We start from the raw sequence: 16,108 nt of genomic DNA on the forward strand, positions 1-16,108 counted from the left end.
CAAACATTGAGCACTAGGTGGCACTGCTGTGCCGGCCATAGCTCGCGAGCTCTTCTGCTGTTGTTTGACTGAACGAACATTATCTCACACGAAACTTTGTTCAGTCACAATGCATTGCGAACCTACCATCATGGGCCTGTCTGTGAAGATGGACATTTTATGTCAGTCAATCGAGAGTCACTTACCAGTTTTGTCTCACATCTGGAGAGACTCATCAAAAATTATATGATGTAGTGCGGTCTGTTAAACCTCTTCATGGTCTTCTTCTGATGTAAATGTATTTAAGAATAACCAGCATTTGGATCTCTTGTGATGTTTCAAAGTATCCATCCATCCATCCATCCATACGTTTTCCCCTGACAAGTCCCTCTGTGTTATAAAATGTATGAATTTAAAATATATTAATGGAACATTAACATCTCCACATCAGTAAACATTTTTAGTTATTTTTAGTCATTATTATATGTAAAGATTACAATCGAATTTAAGTCAACATCCTGTCTGCAAACCTGTTTTTCAGGTGTTTGACCATTTCTTCAAATGTAGCGCGCAGTTTTCGGCAGTTACAATAATGTCACTTTTTTATAGTTTTTTAATGATGACAGCACATCACTGTGTAATGATGTACATAAAATTTTCACAAAGAGATGACTACCGGCAGAACCTTCACTATTGGAGGACATTCCTAGACACATCAGTGCTGTCGCTGTTGTAAGAAGCTAGTTTCACCACTCGGGGGTAGAAAAGAGCACAGCATGTAGTAAAGTGCCAGATACTCAGGTATAAAACAATGAAGTACAAATACTTTGTTAGACGTTACTGTACTTAAGTATGTTACTTTACTTGAGTATTGCACGTTATTGTAACTTTTACTTTCACTTTGCTATATTTTAACTTTCATTTTATACCATTTTAACTTTTTACTTGTACTATCTTTTTACTTTAAGTACCTTTAAAACCAGGCATTTTCTATTTTACTAGATGACTTTTACTTAAGCAACATTTTATCGTGGTATCTTTACTTTTAGTTAAGTATGAAAAATGGAGCACTTTTCCCACCACTGGCCAGTTGACACAAAGCAACAGGGCAAAGCTATTCTTGAATAGTCTTTATTCACAATGTGTTTTAGTTGGATAATCCGCTTTGAAATGACCTCAGTAATTACACAGCAAGTAGATGAAAGTGTGTTTGCACAGTTCAGTTGAAGGAACAACGGCTGTGTTATCTGTGTCAGTCTGTATTGTACAGCTGATGTTGCCTGGGGCTTCTTTGTTAACAATCAGTGTTACTAATAGCACAGTTAAACAGATCGGTTATTATCGTATTATTAAAGCTGTACTAATACGCATACCCCATTGTCCACTAGATGGCACTGCTATTGCGACAATACTTGGAAACAATTTAAAGAGTTACCATTTCTACACATAATGATGAAAGCATTTGACATACAAACCGATTTAAAGATTTAAATTGGTTTACAGCTGCTGAGTTTATTGGTAAATTTTATTCAGATAGATATTTTAAACAATTAAAACAGTTCCAAAATACATAGCCAACAATCAATTTTGATCCACAACACTAGAATACAGACAGTAGACAGAAGAGCCAGCATATTCAGCTAACTCACCACCCCTTTAGATTTGCTAGAACATTTTGGATTTTTTTTTTATTTTAGATAAAGAGATACAAATACACCTGGAGAGATGGTTTAATACACAAGCCCCCTGAGAATACTATTAGATGTGTCTTAACAAAATATATATATTTCATATATAAACCAACATATATACATGAATGTGAGTGAACAAAAGACAAATGGCATGAACTACATCCTCGTGCTCATGAGGTGCAGTGAGGACCAATAACCAGAGAGATTAGGAACCCTGTTTGAAATGCTATGGGATGGTCTCCCTGGACCCACTACCGTCAGCTGCATAGGCGAACACGCTGGTCAAGGTCGCAGTGACTCCCGGTAGCATGGTGCAGTGCAGGAGCAGTGTGAAGACGCAGGGGCTTGCAGCTTCCACACCAAATTCCCTCCCAGCCAGTGCTTACTGGATTTGTAGATGCAGCTTCCCCTCACATTGCCTCCAGGGAAAGGACATGGAATTAAAGTATTATATTCTGGAGCCTTGGACAATTGGGACATGCCAGATAACAGGTTTTGTTAACTAGCTGAGGGAAGCTGACTCCGATTGGGGTGTACTGATCTCAGACCAGTGAGGCTCCAAGCCATGCCCTGTATCTTCCTGGATCAGTCCTGAGGGAAAGGGGAGCAACTCCTTTAGCACCCAGAGGCCTCATAGGTTGGGCGCCAAAGTGAGTTTCCTGGGGAGACACTGCTTCGATTTGGTAAACACCAAACATTACAGAGTTCTTTACAAACACGTGTGGGTCAGTGAGTCTTTGATTGCTTTAATACATCGCTGAGCATAAACTCATGACTGGAAAAACATCTAAAAACCTCAGGGCGGAAGTTGATGCTTGAACCACCAACGGTCGAAACATAGTGTAAACATCAGGTACCGAAAACGAACGGGAGCGAGACAGCCAAGCCGTTCCTGAAAAAGATACGTCACTTCTATGACTTATAACAATATTACTTAGAAAACTCGTGGCTATCGGTATGTGTGTTTGTGTGCCAGTGTTTCCCCCTATTTTTAACTTTGTGTTAGTGAACTTTGAACCATGGTATGGACAGTGTTAGCTGTACACAAACACTCACGAACACACTCAGCTAAGGCTTTGTTTAACCACAAACAGTGACCCGCCGCACAGGAAGTGAGGAGAAGAACGACTCACAATGGGCATTATCTCTGTAGGACCTAAAGGTCGCCGTTTCCTACTGGATGCCTAAAATGCGACCAAACGACACGGGCGCCATCAATCTCGTGGTCACGACAGGCATGCGACTCTCCTCAGGTGAAGGCCTGTGTGTTTAAGCGGAGGAGTGTCTAGGCTATCTGGCCATCGGAGATGCGTCTGCCACCGGCCCAGGATCTTACAGCTAAAACAGGACCTGCTCCTGCCCTTATCTCAGCTCGTGACACACCAGCTCTTCCGGTCCGTCACGTGTCAGCAGGCAGGCAGCAGGCAGGTATATCAGCCGTGACTTAACAAAGCAGCGTGACGATACGGCTCTTTTCTCCGGCTTGGAGTCGGCTTGGAATGTGGTTTTCGTCTGGGTACGAGGTGGCCTGTGACACACGCTATCGACTCATACAGCAATTCACCTATGACCTTGCAATGTCGGCACTGAGGGGGTCAATATCGGCTTTTGTAGTCTATCACCAGATTTCCGTTTTTTAATGCTCGGCGTGGGCAATATTATCATTTTAATCACAGTGTTGCTAGAATAAATACACATTCTTTTATGGGCATGAGATGGTAAGATAAGCATTTACGGTAGAGTGATATCACATAACAATGTCATTATATTCTCACACACTCAAGTGAAAATGGGAAGTAACTCTCCTATAGCACAGGGGTATTTACAGCTACAATATATAACTTTCACCAGAAGTTATAAAGACCCTCGGTTTCTCTCGTGATAACAGCACTGACCATCGTATCCCCATCACTGAGTTTTTTTTCCACCGGTCCTCCTTCCGTACAGTTGGCGAAATGACTCAGCTTTTGTTGTCGCTGCTTGGCCGGCTCGTTGTTTTGTTTACGGCTCACGCCTCCGCCGTCGGCTGTGGGCGAGCCGCCTGAGCCCATTTCCCATCCCGTCTTTTGGGTGGGCGAAGGCGTGGGCAACGCTGAATTTTGGCGTGCCCGCTGATGCGGAATGCAGAGGATGGCAGGTCTGGCAAAAGGGGACACAGACTGATCTGAGCACAGTGCATTTCCAGGTTCTCTGGTGGAAGTGAAGGCAGTGTCTGTGGGTGATGCCAGTGGCGGTCTGCCTGGGCCAGCCTGTTGATGCCCTGTCCCTCCCTCTCTCCTTCCCTCATAATTTTTTGCACTTTATGGCTGCCACTGCCCATCCACACAGTCTCTGTGTGGCGCCGTCCTCAGTCCACTGCCGCACTGGAGCGGACACAGCATGTGGGATTCCTCAGCGAGCTGATCACGCTGCCTCCGCCCCTCTTCCTGCGCCGCCCGCTCTGCTGGGATGACGCCGTGTCCTGGCGGACCAGCCTGGCGGCACGACTCGCAGTTTCCTTGATCTGCAGCTCCAGGTGCTTCTGGATGGCCAGGCCCAGCTCCTCGGGGTCCACAGAGGCACCGTACACTTCCCACGTCATGCCTTCTGCATCCCACGCCACCTCCCTCACTGGGGACTTCTGGGTCGCTGCCTCCTCAGCTTCTGTCTCCTCCACCAGGCTGACCTCGGGGAACACGTGTGGCGGTGTGGTGGACTGGGGCTGACCCACCTGCACGCCCACATCCTTCAGGTCCCAGTGGGTCGTCATGGTGCCCGTGTCCCGGGTTTGCCTGCCCTCCCCTGGCCGGGCCGCGCTCCGCTCTACATGCTCCCCGCCGCAGCAGCACGTCACGCTCTTGGCGTCCAGCCCCGTCTCACTGACGGAGGTGACGAGCCGGGGGAAGGCCAGCCTGTCGACGTGGTGATGCGCCGCCCTCTGGCCCCCACGCTCGCCATCCACCAGCCTGGGCGGGAGGGGCACAGGTGCGGGTATGGGCAGGTGGTGGCAGAAGGCTGCACACGCGTCTCCCAGGCTACAGGCGTGTACATGGGGGCCGTAGCAGGTCTCCCCACAACCGACACGCGGGGCATCCAGTTCCCCAGCGCTGGGCACACAAATCTGGACACTGCTGAGTGGGTGGGCGGGGCTGCCGCCGCCACACTGGCAGACAGTGACGGTGTTGTTCTGCTGCAGCTGCATGGCTTGTTTGCACACTAGCGAGGGGCAGCCCGGTGTCTCCCGGCTGCAGTAGTTCACCCACTGGCAGGGGAAGCCCGCCTCCCTGACTTGGGGCCTTGGGGTCTCCCTGGAGATATGCAGGCTGTCTGAGTGACTGCGCTGCACAGGCTGCTTGGCCGGCTCCAGCCGGTCTCCTCTCTGGTCCATGTTGTTTGCTGAAGCCACGTGGTTCTCCTTCCATGCCGGGTTGCGGCCTTCTTCTGCACAGGGCCGGTGGTTCTCCACCCCCCCCAGTGGCCCGGCACAGCAGCGTGGCCGCGCCCCATCGCGGCGGGCTGCCACCTCCGGGGTGCAAGCCCCGCCCTGGCAGCCATCCTGCGGTGGCTCCAGCCCACTCTCCTTGGGCCTCAGGTGTGCGGAGGAGGCGCTTGTGCTCTTCCACAGCTCCTCCTTCGGAGGGGCGCCATCAAGGGCCTCCAGAGGGAGGGTGTCAGGTGCAGGACACCCGCTTTCCGCCATGAGGAGGGACACTGAGAAAAGACAGAGAAGCATTTCTTGTTTTTCCCTGTAACTTTATTTTCTGTGTTATATTACACACCATTTTATACCTTTGAGGTTTAGGTGTCTTTCAGAAGGGATGGTTACATTTTATATTCAGCAAAGCATGACAAGGCAGGACAAAGACCAGCTGCCACTCAGTCTTAGTTTAAATGCTTTGCCCTGATCCTTGTTTGGCTCTTGCTGAGAAATATGTGCAGACCCCACATCACAGCACAGGATGAGAGATGTATAAGACACTGATTAAGTGGAATTTGATCTGTAAGATCGACGGAGAACATGTGGGCTCTGCAGCTTTTTGCAGGAGAGCATTTAGGCTCCCCACTAGACACAACCTGGGAAGCGAGGGAGCGGCCATGGACTGTTAATGAAGGGCCAGCTATGAGGTTGGTCAGGAAGGCCTGGTTGGAGATCAGGCCCAGAAGATCAGTTGCGAGGTTCGTGACGAAACCTCCAAACACTAATGGGAAGTTATGAGTAATAAAAACTTCACTACAGCTGACAGCCCTGTGCAGCATGTGCAGATGACCATCTTTGCACAGGCCACTTCCGTGTGGAAGGACATTCCCAATTTGCTCACAAGGGGCAGTGCTTTGGGCCCAAGTCATGTGATGCTCAAGCAGGCCTACCAGGCAGAGGGCCGGAGGTCATGAGCAATAGAATATAGGGACATCTGCACCTGTATAAACTTACTGTGATACTGTAATAGGGCTGGATTGCGAGTGACCTGCAGTCACATGGGAAAGCAGTAATGATGCTTTTCATACCCTCTGGATGCAACCGCTTTTCCATCGATACCTTATTCTAACCTTATAACATATGATTTTTGTCCACGTCTAAAGAGACTGCTAATGTTATCCACATGAATCAGCTGTTTCGAAAATACAGTGGTTTAAAGGTTAGCAAACTGATGTTTTTGTTTCTGAGGAGGTCATATCGATCCATCAGCTACTGGTGTTATGCTGCCTTTTGATTGAGGGATGTGGGCGACCCCTGGGCTGAGGGATGTGGGCGCCCCCGCAGCTGAGGGATGTGGGCGACCCCGCGATGGAGGGATGTGGGCGCCCCCACGGCTGAGGGATGTGGGCGACCCCACGACGGAGGGATGTGGGCGCCGCTGAGGGATGTGGGCGCCCCCACGGCTGAGGGATGTGGGCACCCCCCGCGGCTGAGGGATGTGGGCGACCCCGCGGCAGAGGGATGTGGGCGACCCCGTGACGGAGGGATGTGGGCGCCCCCGCGGCGGAGGGATGTGGGCGCCCCCGTGGCTGAGGGATGTGGGCAACCCCGCGCTCACTCAGGCCAACATCGGTGTCCCCTGAACCTGCTCCTTTGCCGTATTCAGGTGTCACACGTCAGCAGTGCTGAGCATGCTCAGGAGCTAGCGTACCTCCAGCAGAAGCGAGCCCATGTACCAGTTTCCCTTCCATGCTGTCCTGTTTCTATAGCACCTTTTCTTAAAAACGCCTAATTTCCCAACACCCGTCCCAGTGCACCAACAGACTGAAAGCCAGACCCCCTCAGAACCTGCAAACCAAACAATTAGGACCAGCTGACCCTGTTTTAAAGCCACACCCCTATGAACCAACACCCATCCACGTTATCACGATTGACCCATTAACATTACATTACCTGATTTAATAGCCAACACCCATACAATGACTGATACCCTCACAATGACTGATACTGACCAGCATATTAGCTTCACAGAGCCTCAGTGAAGCAGCCATTTAACCAGCACAAAGGGACAATGCATCCCACCCAGGATTAATCCCCACAGTCCATTTAACTAACGCTGCCATAATATAACAGGCCTCAGGCCACTTTTTCACTCCTTGCGCATCTGGAGAAGGTATTAGCTTGGTGGATCAGCAGTGCTCAGGCTAACCGTGACTGGCGGGAGCGTTTATCCTCGCCGTTGTCATGTCAGGTGGTGCGGCGTGACGGTGCTTGTCTGTCTTTTCAGTTCACCCAGAAATGCTCATTAATAAGAACCTGCAGTGTCGTTCTCAGCCCAGACGCCGGTCGCATGACGTTTCAAAAGCAGAGTAGGATCAAGAGCATTAGCCAAACACAGAGCTTCATTCAGGTACCTTCACAAGATTTTGTAATGGCTTCTGAATGAACGGATGTCATTTTACGTGGGAAATCTACTTCATTAAAAAACACAATGGCTTCTGTTCTGATGACATTTTATAAACAGAAGTCATTAATGCAGCTCTCAGGTTGATCCAGATAACAGGGAACTACTGCCGTTTAACATAAACGGAACAATGTTCTGTGTCTCTGTGCTGCGCTCGTGACAGAGTTTCGATGTGAAGACCATCACCAACCATAATAAGAAAAAGCAAAAAAATACCACTTTAGGTATTTTTTTTAGGCATTCCCTAAAAAACGCGTACAGAGAGGTCAGCAGATAGGCTGATGTCACAGCCCCGGGAATAAGGAGCTACCTCAAGTACTGTCAGCACAAGAGTGTGGACTTCAGAAAGGTCAGCCTGCACCTACCAGGTGCATCTCAGTCGAATCCGCTCAGCCCACAAGCGCGACCCCCTCCACCACCCCCATGCTCCAGCTGCGCACTGGAAAAATGATCCTTAAGCTGGTTGGGCATAACAGGACAGGAAGGCGGCTGAACAGAAACCTCTCAGGGCCAGCCCACCCTTTTCTCCCCTGGGGGAGATTCTGAGTCTTTCCCTCCCACTCGGCATATCTTACTCAGGCCCAAAGCAAAACCCCCATCAACCTGCCCTGCGCTCAGACTAAACAATAAGATCCCCCGACACCGTGGGCAGTTTACCTGAGAAGACGAGTACAGAGCAGGCCCGTTCCTCCTCTTCCTCTCCCCCTCCTCACACTGTATCTCTCTGGCTTCTTGGTTCAGAGTTCATGCGTCCCCGGAGCTCTGCAGACCTCCCACGTCGCTCCCGGACCTCGGCAGGAACAGAAAGCTGCCTCCTCCTTCACATCCACAGGTGACCTCCTGATCGACCCTCCCCTTTCTCAGTCTCCACCTCCTCCTCCTGCTACAGCAGGAACCAAGATGGAGTCAGCCTCAGGATTATCTCTGCTTTCATCTGATTACAAATGAGAGGCTCTGTCGCAGATCTTCAGTCCCCGACCAGGTCTTTTCTGAAGGGGAGGGACAAGGGGAGGTTGGTTGAAAATGAGTAGGGAGGGGGCTCGTATTTGTCTCTGTGCGAGGAGAAGGGAGGGTGGAGTGGAGTGGTGGGGGGGGGGGGGAGTACATGCAAGGATAGGACGGTGACACAGAAGGGGAAGGGCTGTTGAAGAGGCACCCTGATCGTCACGCAGTCACCGTCATCGCCATGGACACCTGTGGGAAGAAGGAGAGAGAGAGAGAAAGAGAGAGAGAGAAATGCATGAATGAAACGAAAACATTGAGGGTAGTGGTGGTTCATGGCCAAAACAGCCTCCCCCACATGCACTCTGTCTCCCTTTATCTCCTGCTCTCTCCCTCTGCCTCTCACACCAGCCATCCTTCTCTCCTGGTTGCTATGGGAACAGCAATGCTCAATAGGAGCCTGATGAATGTTCATTTTTTAAGGTTGCCATGGGACAACACTGCGCACGGTTGTCAGGCAATTGGAGATAAATCAGATTTCATGCAATCTGGTTATCGGCGGGGTTCATGTGTGATAACAGATTTGGGATTTTTTTCTCCCTTCCGTGTCGTCGATCAGATTTTTCATTTGTTTATGTGTGTTTATATGCATAGAAAATATGCACAAATATTTATATACAGTGAAAATGCGTGCTGTTTTCCAAGTGGAAATATCATTGCACGCTGTCCCTGAATCACGAAAATGATTGTGTATATGCAGCCCGATGGGTAAGCAGACCGTGTAATCTGTTTACATTCTCCTTTTTTGTTTATGTATTTATGTAATATAGTGTAGTGTGCTCACAGAAGTGTATTACAGCAGTGCTTGTGTGATTTGTCACTTAGAGAGCGTAATAGCCTCTCACTGGAATTGGCCAGCACAGCCTCAGTGTGTGTGTGTGTGTGTGCGTGTGGTGTGCACAGGCTAATTATTTCACAGACTCTCATGCACACACTCATGTCAGCCTGAAGTTGAGCACATCCTCCAGAATAATGAGACATGATAACGCTTCGCCATTGGCTAGTTCATGCAGATTGCGCCAACGTACAGGGCTTTCAGAGCTGCAACCAAAGTGTCCATCGTTTCAGACCCCTTCAATTCATCTCCCCAGGGCAACACCCTACATAAACATTGCTTAATGTCACATGTGCATTCAACACACCTTTGGATAAAAATACAGGCAACAAAGTATTTGCAATTGCGATTACTTAAAAAAGTCTCAATTTCTTTCAAAATAATTGACATCAAATTCAGCAAGAAGGAGACATATATCTACATATACAAGGCAACAGGGTTGAAATGTGTCTAACGTCAAGTATCATTGACAGGCTGCAACAGTGATGTGCTGCTTGTCTGACCCTTACGTTTGGTTCCGTATCAGATGATAAAAGCATGACATTTGTTTTCCTGAACTAACGGCCTGCTGAGGTTCCACTGGGAGAACATGAACCTCTGCAGCCATTTGGCCCGCTTTCCCACCGCAGGCAGAAGCAGGCACTGGCAGGAAATTAAAGGAACCAGAAGCTTGGGAAATCTGATGGAATCAAAATGCAGTAGGCAGGAAACTGAGCGTCAAGGAGAAAACAGAGACAGTGGTGGCTGTGAGGCGGCGGGGAACCAACGGGCCGACAGGAAGCTAATGAAAGGGCGCGGGTGTGCGGGGAATTATACACCACTGACCAACACTTCTGTTTTCATGTGCGTCAGGGTGACATTCTCTCCGGCACGGCGGTATGTCCTGTTTGGGTTGAGAACGAGCTCAAACGACGTGATAATTAAAATATCCCATAATCTCTACGTACGGTCACAGGCTAGGATTTAAATAGCAAAGGAATTCATTAAGGAATTTAAATGGTGAGAAACACTGCAATAAGGGAACGTAAATTCTGTCATTCTCCCGTTCCGTTCACCATCTTCCTGCACGGCTGGTATTCATATTTATTAGAACCAGTCATTAGAAGAAGCTGGGCTTTCCTGAGTAGAAGGCACTTTCATGGGGGTGGAGACTAATTTCCATGAAGGCAGGATTACAAAATACAGCAGTAGGACAAATCCATCGGCTACTTAGAGCTCATAAATTACTCTCTCCTTTGATTCTCGGTTTGGGGGAGTCCCATGCATGTTTATGCCTGACCTATGCAGCAGTTACAGTTAGTAACATTCGATTTGAAATGTCGGAAATTCTGGTTGGTTACATAGATAGTGGAGATAAAGTTTTATGATGAATATATATGTATTTGAAAAAGATGACAGACAGTGGCATATACAGTACTTGCAAAATGAGGAGCCCGTCCAGACTGCACCACCAAAGGAGTATACTGTAGCTGGGTGGGGTCAGACAGCATAACGAATGAACCCCCCCTCCCTGCTTGTCTGTCAAATGCCAAAGTCTAGATTGGAGCAGACAAATTAATGACAGCTTGTGTTTGCTTAAAAGCCCCTTTGGTGTGTCGTCCTCTGTAATTTGAGTCAAAATTAAAAGAGGCGCATGGCTGTCAAAAATCCAACAGCAAGCCAAGAAAGACACCTATGTTCTTTGTCTATGAACTGTTCCACTTAAAAGACTGGAGTTCTTTTGAAAAAGTTAGAAAATTAAAAATACAGGCTACTGTGTAGATATTATTACCATAACTGGAGGTCTAAAAGGAACAAAAGGCATTAAATAAAACAAGCTGACGGAGATAGCTTGGCCTCATGCCGTGGGTCTTCTTGGTCTGCCTGCATCATGCTAGAGCCCTTGGATTTCGGTAAACATCTTGCGTTTTGTGTTGCACTATGGTGTGAATTATAGCATTGACCCATTTGAGTGGGGGATATAGGGAGAGACATTACCCCATGAGTGTTGTCAGTTTGCCCTGTGAGTTTGAAAGCTCTGGTCCCTTATTTATTTCTGGACCTGTGGGCCTCAAAGGAATCCTATCTTTGCACTTTTCATTTCACAGGCTCAGAGCCAATTATCACCTTTCTTTCGTTGTAATAATTAGTGTTTGATTACATATGTCACTGTAGGATTACTGCTGTGACCGGTCCCATCACCTCGTGGTTTACTCTCATTATATTGTGGATTCTAGTCCAGCAAATTCCCTAAAAAACACCAGTGTTAGAAAGCTCCGCTTTCACCATCAGCAAATTAACTTGCAAACAAAGAACCAGGATCTAAATAGGGTACCTACCCTTTAGGGCTGAGGGCTGTGTTGCAGTCTACGAAGTCAACAGACCGGACTGATTGGAGAGCTGACTAATTAGAGGTAATAGCCAAAAGAGGCTCAGGACAAAGGCATGCATCCAAATGGACCTGTGTGGGACTAAACGTGGGCCATAGAGAATGAGCTCAGGACTGCGGGAGTATAAGTAAGGACTAGTGGCCGGGGTCGTCATTTGGATCCTTGTTTAAGAAAGTTCATCATTTTCCAATTGTATGTCAGTATGTGTCATTTCAGGAGGAACTACCACGGATTGCGGATACATACTCTGTTGACATTTACTGATTTTCCCTCATTTGTTGTTGTGTGTGGATATCTTCAGAATGAGATTTTAATAAAGGAACTACCTGGCGGCTGATAGGTTCATAATATTATAAGAACAACTGTGATTAAAAATGGCTGAACATCTGGACAGGAAAGGTATCCGTTCCAGGTCATTCCGGATTGGCCGTCCGGCTCTGTGGGAGGGACGGTCTAAAAGTAGCCGGGTGGCAGGTTTGCCTAGCCTGAAAAATAAACAACCCCCCGCTGATAATATGGAACAGGTCAGGTTACGAGCAGCTCATGGGTGTCGAGTGTAGACTGTGCAGCCAGAGTGCCGCTGAAGAACCACGGGACCTCACCTGCCGATTTTTCTGTATGCTGCCCCCCCAGATCTAGTCTAGTCTGTGATCTACTGAAGGTACTCCATATAATACATACATACATGTAACCTGTTTGTTTCGCCCAAGTCTATCTAATTCCATTTCAAGAACAGGAGACTGTGCCACAGTGGAATTCAGCGATGCTGATTGGACGGTGTGTTCGATGTCTTAGGTAAAACTCACCAGGGCAGCAGAAGTCCGCTGTGTCCAGGCTGCAACCCCCTTCGCGATTTAGGAGTCCGTTTCACAGTCCATTCGCCACACGCCCCTGTTTTTCTTTGGTCGGACGCAGCTTTCAAATGTCCGCTTGCTACCTTTCAGCCGGCGTGTTTCCAAACCTCAGTGATCCCCCCCCTCCTCCCCGTGCAGCTTTTCTCTTGGAGCGTTTTTTCCAACGTCTCACCAGAAACGGGAAGCCCTTGTTCATGTGGTGTAGGGGCCGGAATTAACGTGATCAATGGAGTATGTGTGGCTTTGGATTCCCCAATACCACCACAGGCAAGAGCTGTCCTCCCCTCGTTTAAGTACGCCTTTATATGGCAGCTCTCCACTGCTTCCCTCTGTTATCGGTTTTGAAAGCTCTGGTAAACATAAGCAAAGTCACGAACACTCTTGTCCACACCGAGCTTGTCGTTTCCCAGCACGGCGGTGACAGAGTTTAGGCGAACACGCTCAGGCTCGTGTGGTATCTCGGCAGCTGAGGGCTGAGGTCGATAGCGGAGCTCAGATTGAGCCAGAGAAGCCTTCGTTCCTGCTCTCTTTCATAATCCTCTAGTGCAGAACACTGCCAGGTCAGAGGACAAGGGCAGAGAAGAATTTCGCTGCCATTCGTTACACATTAAACTCGTACACATGTAGGTCTGCCAGCTTCTGAGGGGGGTGGGGGCTAGGAGCAGCCGTTTAAAGATTTTTCAGAAGGTAATTGGTTTATTTAAGCAAATATATTATTTGAACCCCAGTGCTCCAGCTAGGTTAGTGCCTGTCAAACTATACAGTACGTGAGAGTGTTTGTGAACGCTGGCAGCAAACAAAGCCACAGAACAGAAGTAGAACACCTTCAGGACAGCCTCCGGCATGGAGGAAGCCAGGCACAAGCAGACAGAAGCCCATTACGGCGTGACCTACGCACGACCGAGTCCCCCTGCCTAGTCACTCCAGCTTCCCGCACAACTCTGCTGGCTTTTACACCGGAAAATGACAGCGGGACGGCGGTCATCTTACCTGGTCTGGCCGGGGGTTGGTGGTGGTGTTTACGGGGGGCATCCAGCCTGGCTGGCACACGATCCTGCTGATGGCCGTCCCTGTGGGTGCCGGCTGCTTTGCCGCAGCGCTGAGGTATGCCGGCGTTCACAGGTGATCTGTCCTCCTGCAGGTGAGCGGCCGCAGGTTTCACCGCCCCCCCCCCCCCCCCCCTTCGCCCTCGTCACGCCTCCTCGATCAAACTTGAGACACCCCTACTCCACCCACGCACACACACAAACATGCACACACATCAGCAGTGACAGGCAAACCTTAAAGGGGACACAGAAACCTATAAATTACCACCCGAAATATCACCAGAAATGTAAAAAATGACCATACATTAGTAAAAATAACCAGAATAACAACCCAGATCTGTAGAATTCCATCATTACTTAAAATACTTAAAAAATGTAAAGTTGTCTATTTTTCCTTAAGTAGCTCAGCAGGAGTCACGCAAACCTCATACCTCAGTGGGTTACGAGAGAACTCAGAGACAGACTTACAGGTCAAGGCCACCAATCAAACGTGAGATTAAGTTCAGCCACAAAAGCTGTGTAACCTGACCTTCCCCGATGCACAAAATGGCGGGGAAGCCCTTGCTTCTTTGTGTCGCGGACCTGTCCACACCTGGTCTAACCGGATCCAGCGGGGCATGAGGGAGGGGGGGATTTTTCCTGTGCACTGTTAAAGACTGATGGTTCCCTACTTCTTGACAGATCAGTCCCGCAAGGAGAAGCAATCCTGTTCTCTCGTCCTCTGTTCCGAGAAGCCATCACCACGAATGATTACTGTACACTTACATCTGCTATTTATAGCACCTGAGTGAAACAGTGTGGTCACACCCACACACAGATTCAGAAGCCAGCATTCCCATGTCAGAATCTCAGGTCGGGCCCTGGCACGATATTCATGTGTTTGCCTGGTGGCATGGAAGACTTTCACGGTATTTCCAGGTAAAATCGTGCGCCCTCGCCCGCTCCCAGCCTCGTCATGCTGACATGGCCGCCATCCTTTGAAACTCACCCCCATCCTACCTCCCTTTGTCGCCGCCAACACGCCCCTAAACGCCCCTCCGCCCTGCACGGGTGGGGCGATGCCCTGTCTGCCACTTGTCACCTGGCGGGAGCACGCCGGCATTGTCCTGTGCTCCCTTTGCGTTTCTTAGTCGCATTGTCGGAATTCCATGGCGGAACACGGCTGCCATTTTGCCTGCAGGTCGGACGGGAATCAAAGTGCAGGCCGCAGCCAAGCAGTCTGCTTCTGTCATTGGTGGGGGATTCTGATTCTAATCTTATCAAAAACATTATACCAACATTATGTCAACATCATTGTACCAAGCACCTGACTGCCATATGGAGGTTCGTCACGATCTGCGCCTGATATTTTGTCGATGTTCAGACCCTGAAGGTTTCATGTCATAGCAGTTGTGACCCCCCCCCCCCCCCAAGTGGCAGCTCCAGCTCATTATTTATAATAAAGTATCGTTGCGGTCAGGTTTACTACATACTTTATAGAGTGACACCTGCAGAAAAGTTGGATTGGTTGGATTAAATTTATGGGCGTGGCCACATTGTACTGTGTGTTTTCCATGGTCCCACTATAAAATAATCCGTATATTGCTTTTATTATCTTGATGTGGGGGTGCCAAGAGGGGTGGCCACATTTTTACTACCAGCACTCGCCACCCCTTAGAAACCCCCCTGGTTGTAGATACAAGTTGATCACTTTGGTGGGGTTGGGGATTCTACACATACAATGGTCATGTCCAGTCAGGAAACACCAAAGCTGGGGTGGCCTGCTACTGAAATTCACACTCACTGCTCCTCATGTCACTCCCCCCCCCCCCCGCTCACCCCCAACATGCGCTTCACCCCCCACACCATAATACAGTCGTACCCTCTCTCATAATGACTGGATACTGTTACGATTTACACCTGTGACCAGGGTGTCAAGTGTCATTCAGATACTCTACACCAGTATTTCTCAAACCAGTTTTTGCTCTCTCCCAGTTCCCCCAAGGACTGGTTTGAGAAACACTGCTCTACACATTTTTCCACTTCCCCCTTTCCTTCTCGGCTCCAGCTCTCCTTTCCTTCTCTCTTTTTCTGATTCTTCCCTCCATCTGTCCCAATAGATGTTTCCCATCTGCCATGCCAGTTAGCTTGTTCACAGCTGCTTTGATCACCCCTTCGTCTCACTGTGGGAGGGACGACACCCCATTGTATCCAAAAGGTTCCTGGTTGAAGTCACAGCATAGGTTTGCAAAAGCACTGAAATCTGCATTATCAAGTAACCAGTGGCATTAATGCATAAAATTAGCAGCTGCTTTGAAGCAGCGTGATAACAGACAAATACTGTGTCCTTGTATAAATATTAAACTGCAGTGGCATGATTTTGTGTTCCTCTTTTTATGAATTTCACAGCATCTAAATAAGAGAAGTACTGGGTCCAGGAAACACAGTGCTTTGTATTCAGTAAACACAGAAGCTATTCTAAATTAGGCCCG

General features: G+C 48.7%; 1 protein-coding gene across 1 annotated transcript; it reads right to left on the reverse strand.

Moving 5' to 3' along the window:
* Positions 1–1,457: 1,457 nt before the first annotated feature.
* On the reverse strand, positions 1,458–8,326 carry LOC111848804 (G protein-regulated inducer of neurite outgrowth 2-like). The gene is made up of 2 exons (XM_023821089.2): positions 8,189–8,326; positions 1,458–5,360 (listed from the first exon to the last, which is right to left on the reverse strand). The coding sequence occupies exon 2, from the start codon at positions 5,347–5,349 to the stop codon at positions 4,018–4,020; it is 1,332 nt and encodes a 443-aa protein (XP_023676857.2). The 5' UTR covers positions 5,350–5,360; positions 8,189–8,326; the 3' UTR covers positions 1,458–4,017.
* Positions 8,327–16,108: the final 7,782 nt, after the last annotated feature.

The sequence above is a fragment of the Paramormyrops kingsleyae genome, chromosome 3 (genome assembly GCF_048594095.1).
Source record: "Paramormyrops kingsleyae isolate MSU_618 chromosome 3, PKINGS_0.4, whole genome shotgun sequence".
In the NCBI taxonomy this organism is placed as follows: domain Eukaryota; kingdom Metazoa; phylum Chordata; class Actinopteri; order Osteoglossiformes; family Mormyridae; genus Paramormyrops; species Paramormyrops kingsleyae.

Excerpts from the sequence above, each read along its gene's own strand:
- LOC111848804 (XM_023821089.2), bottom strand. The coding sequence starts at position 5,349 with ATGGCGGAAAGCGGGTGTCCTGCACCTGACACCCTCCCTCTGGAGGCC.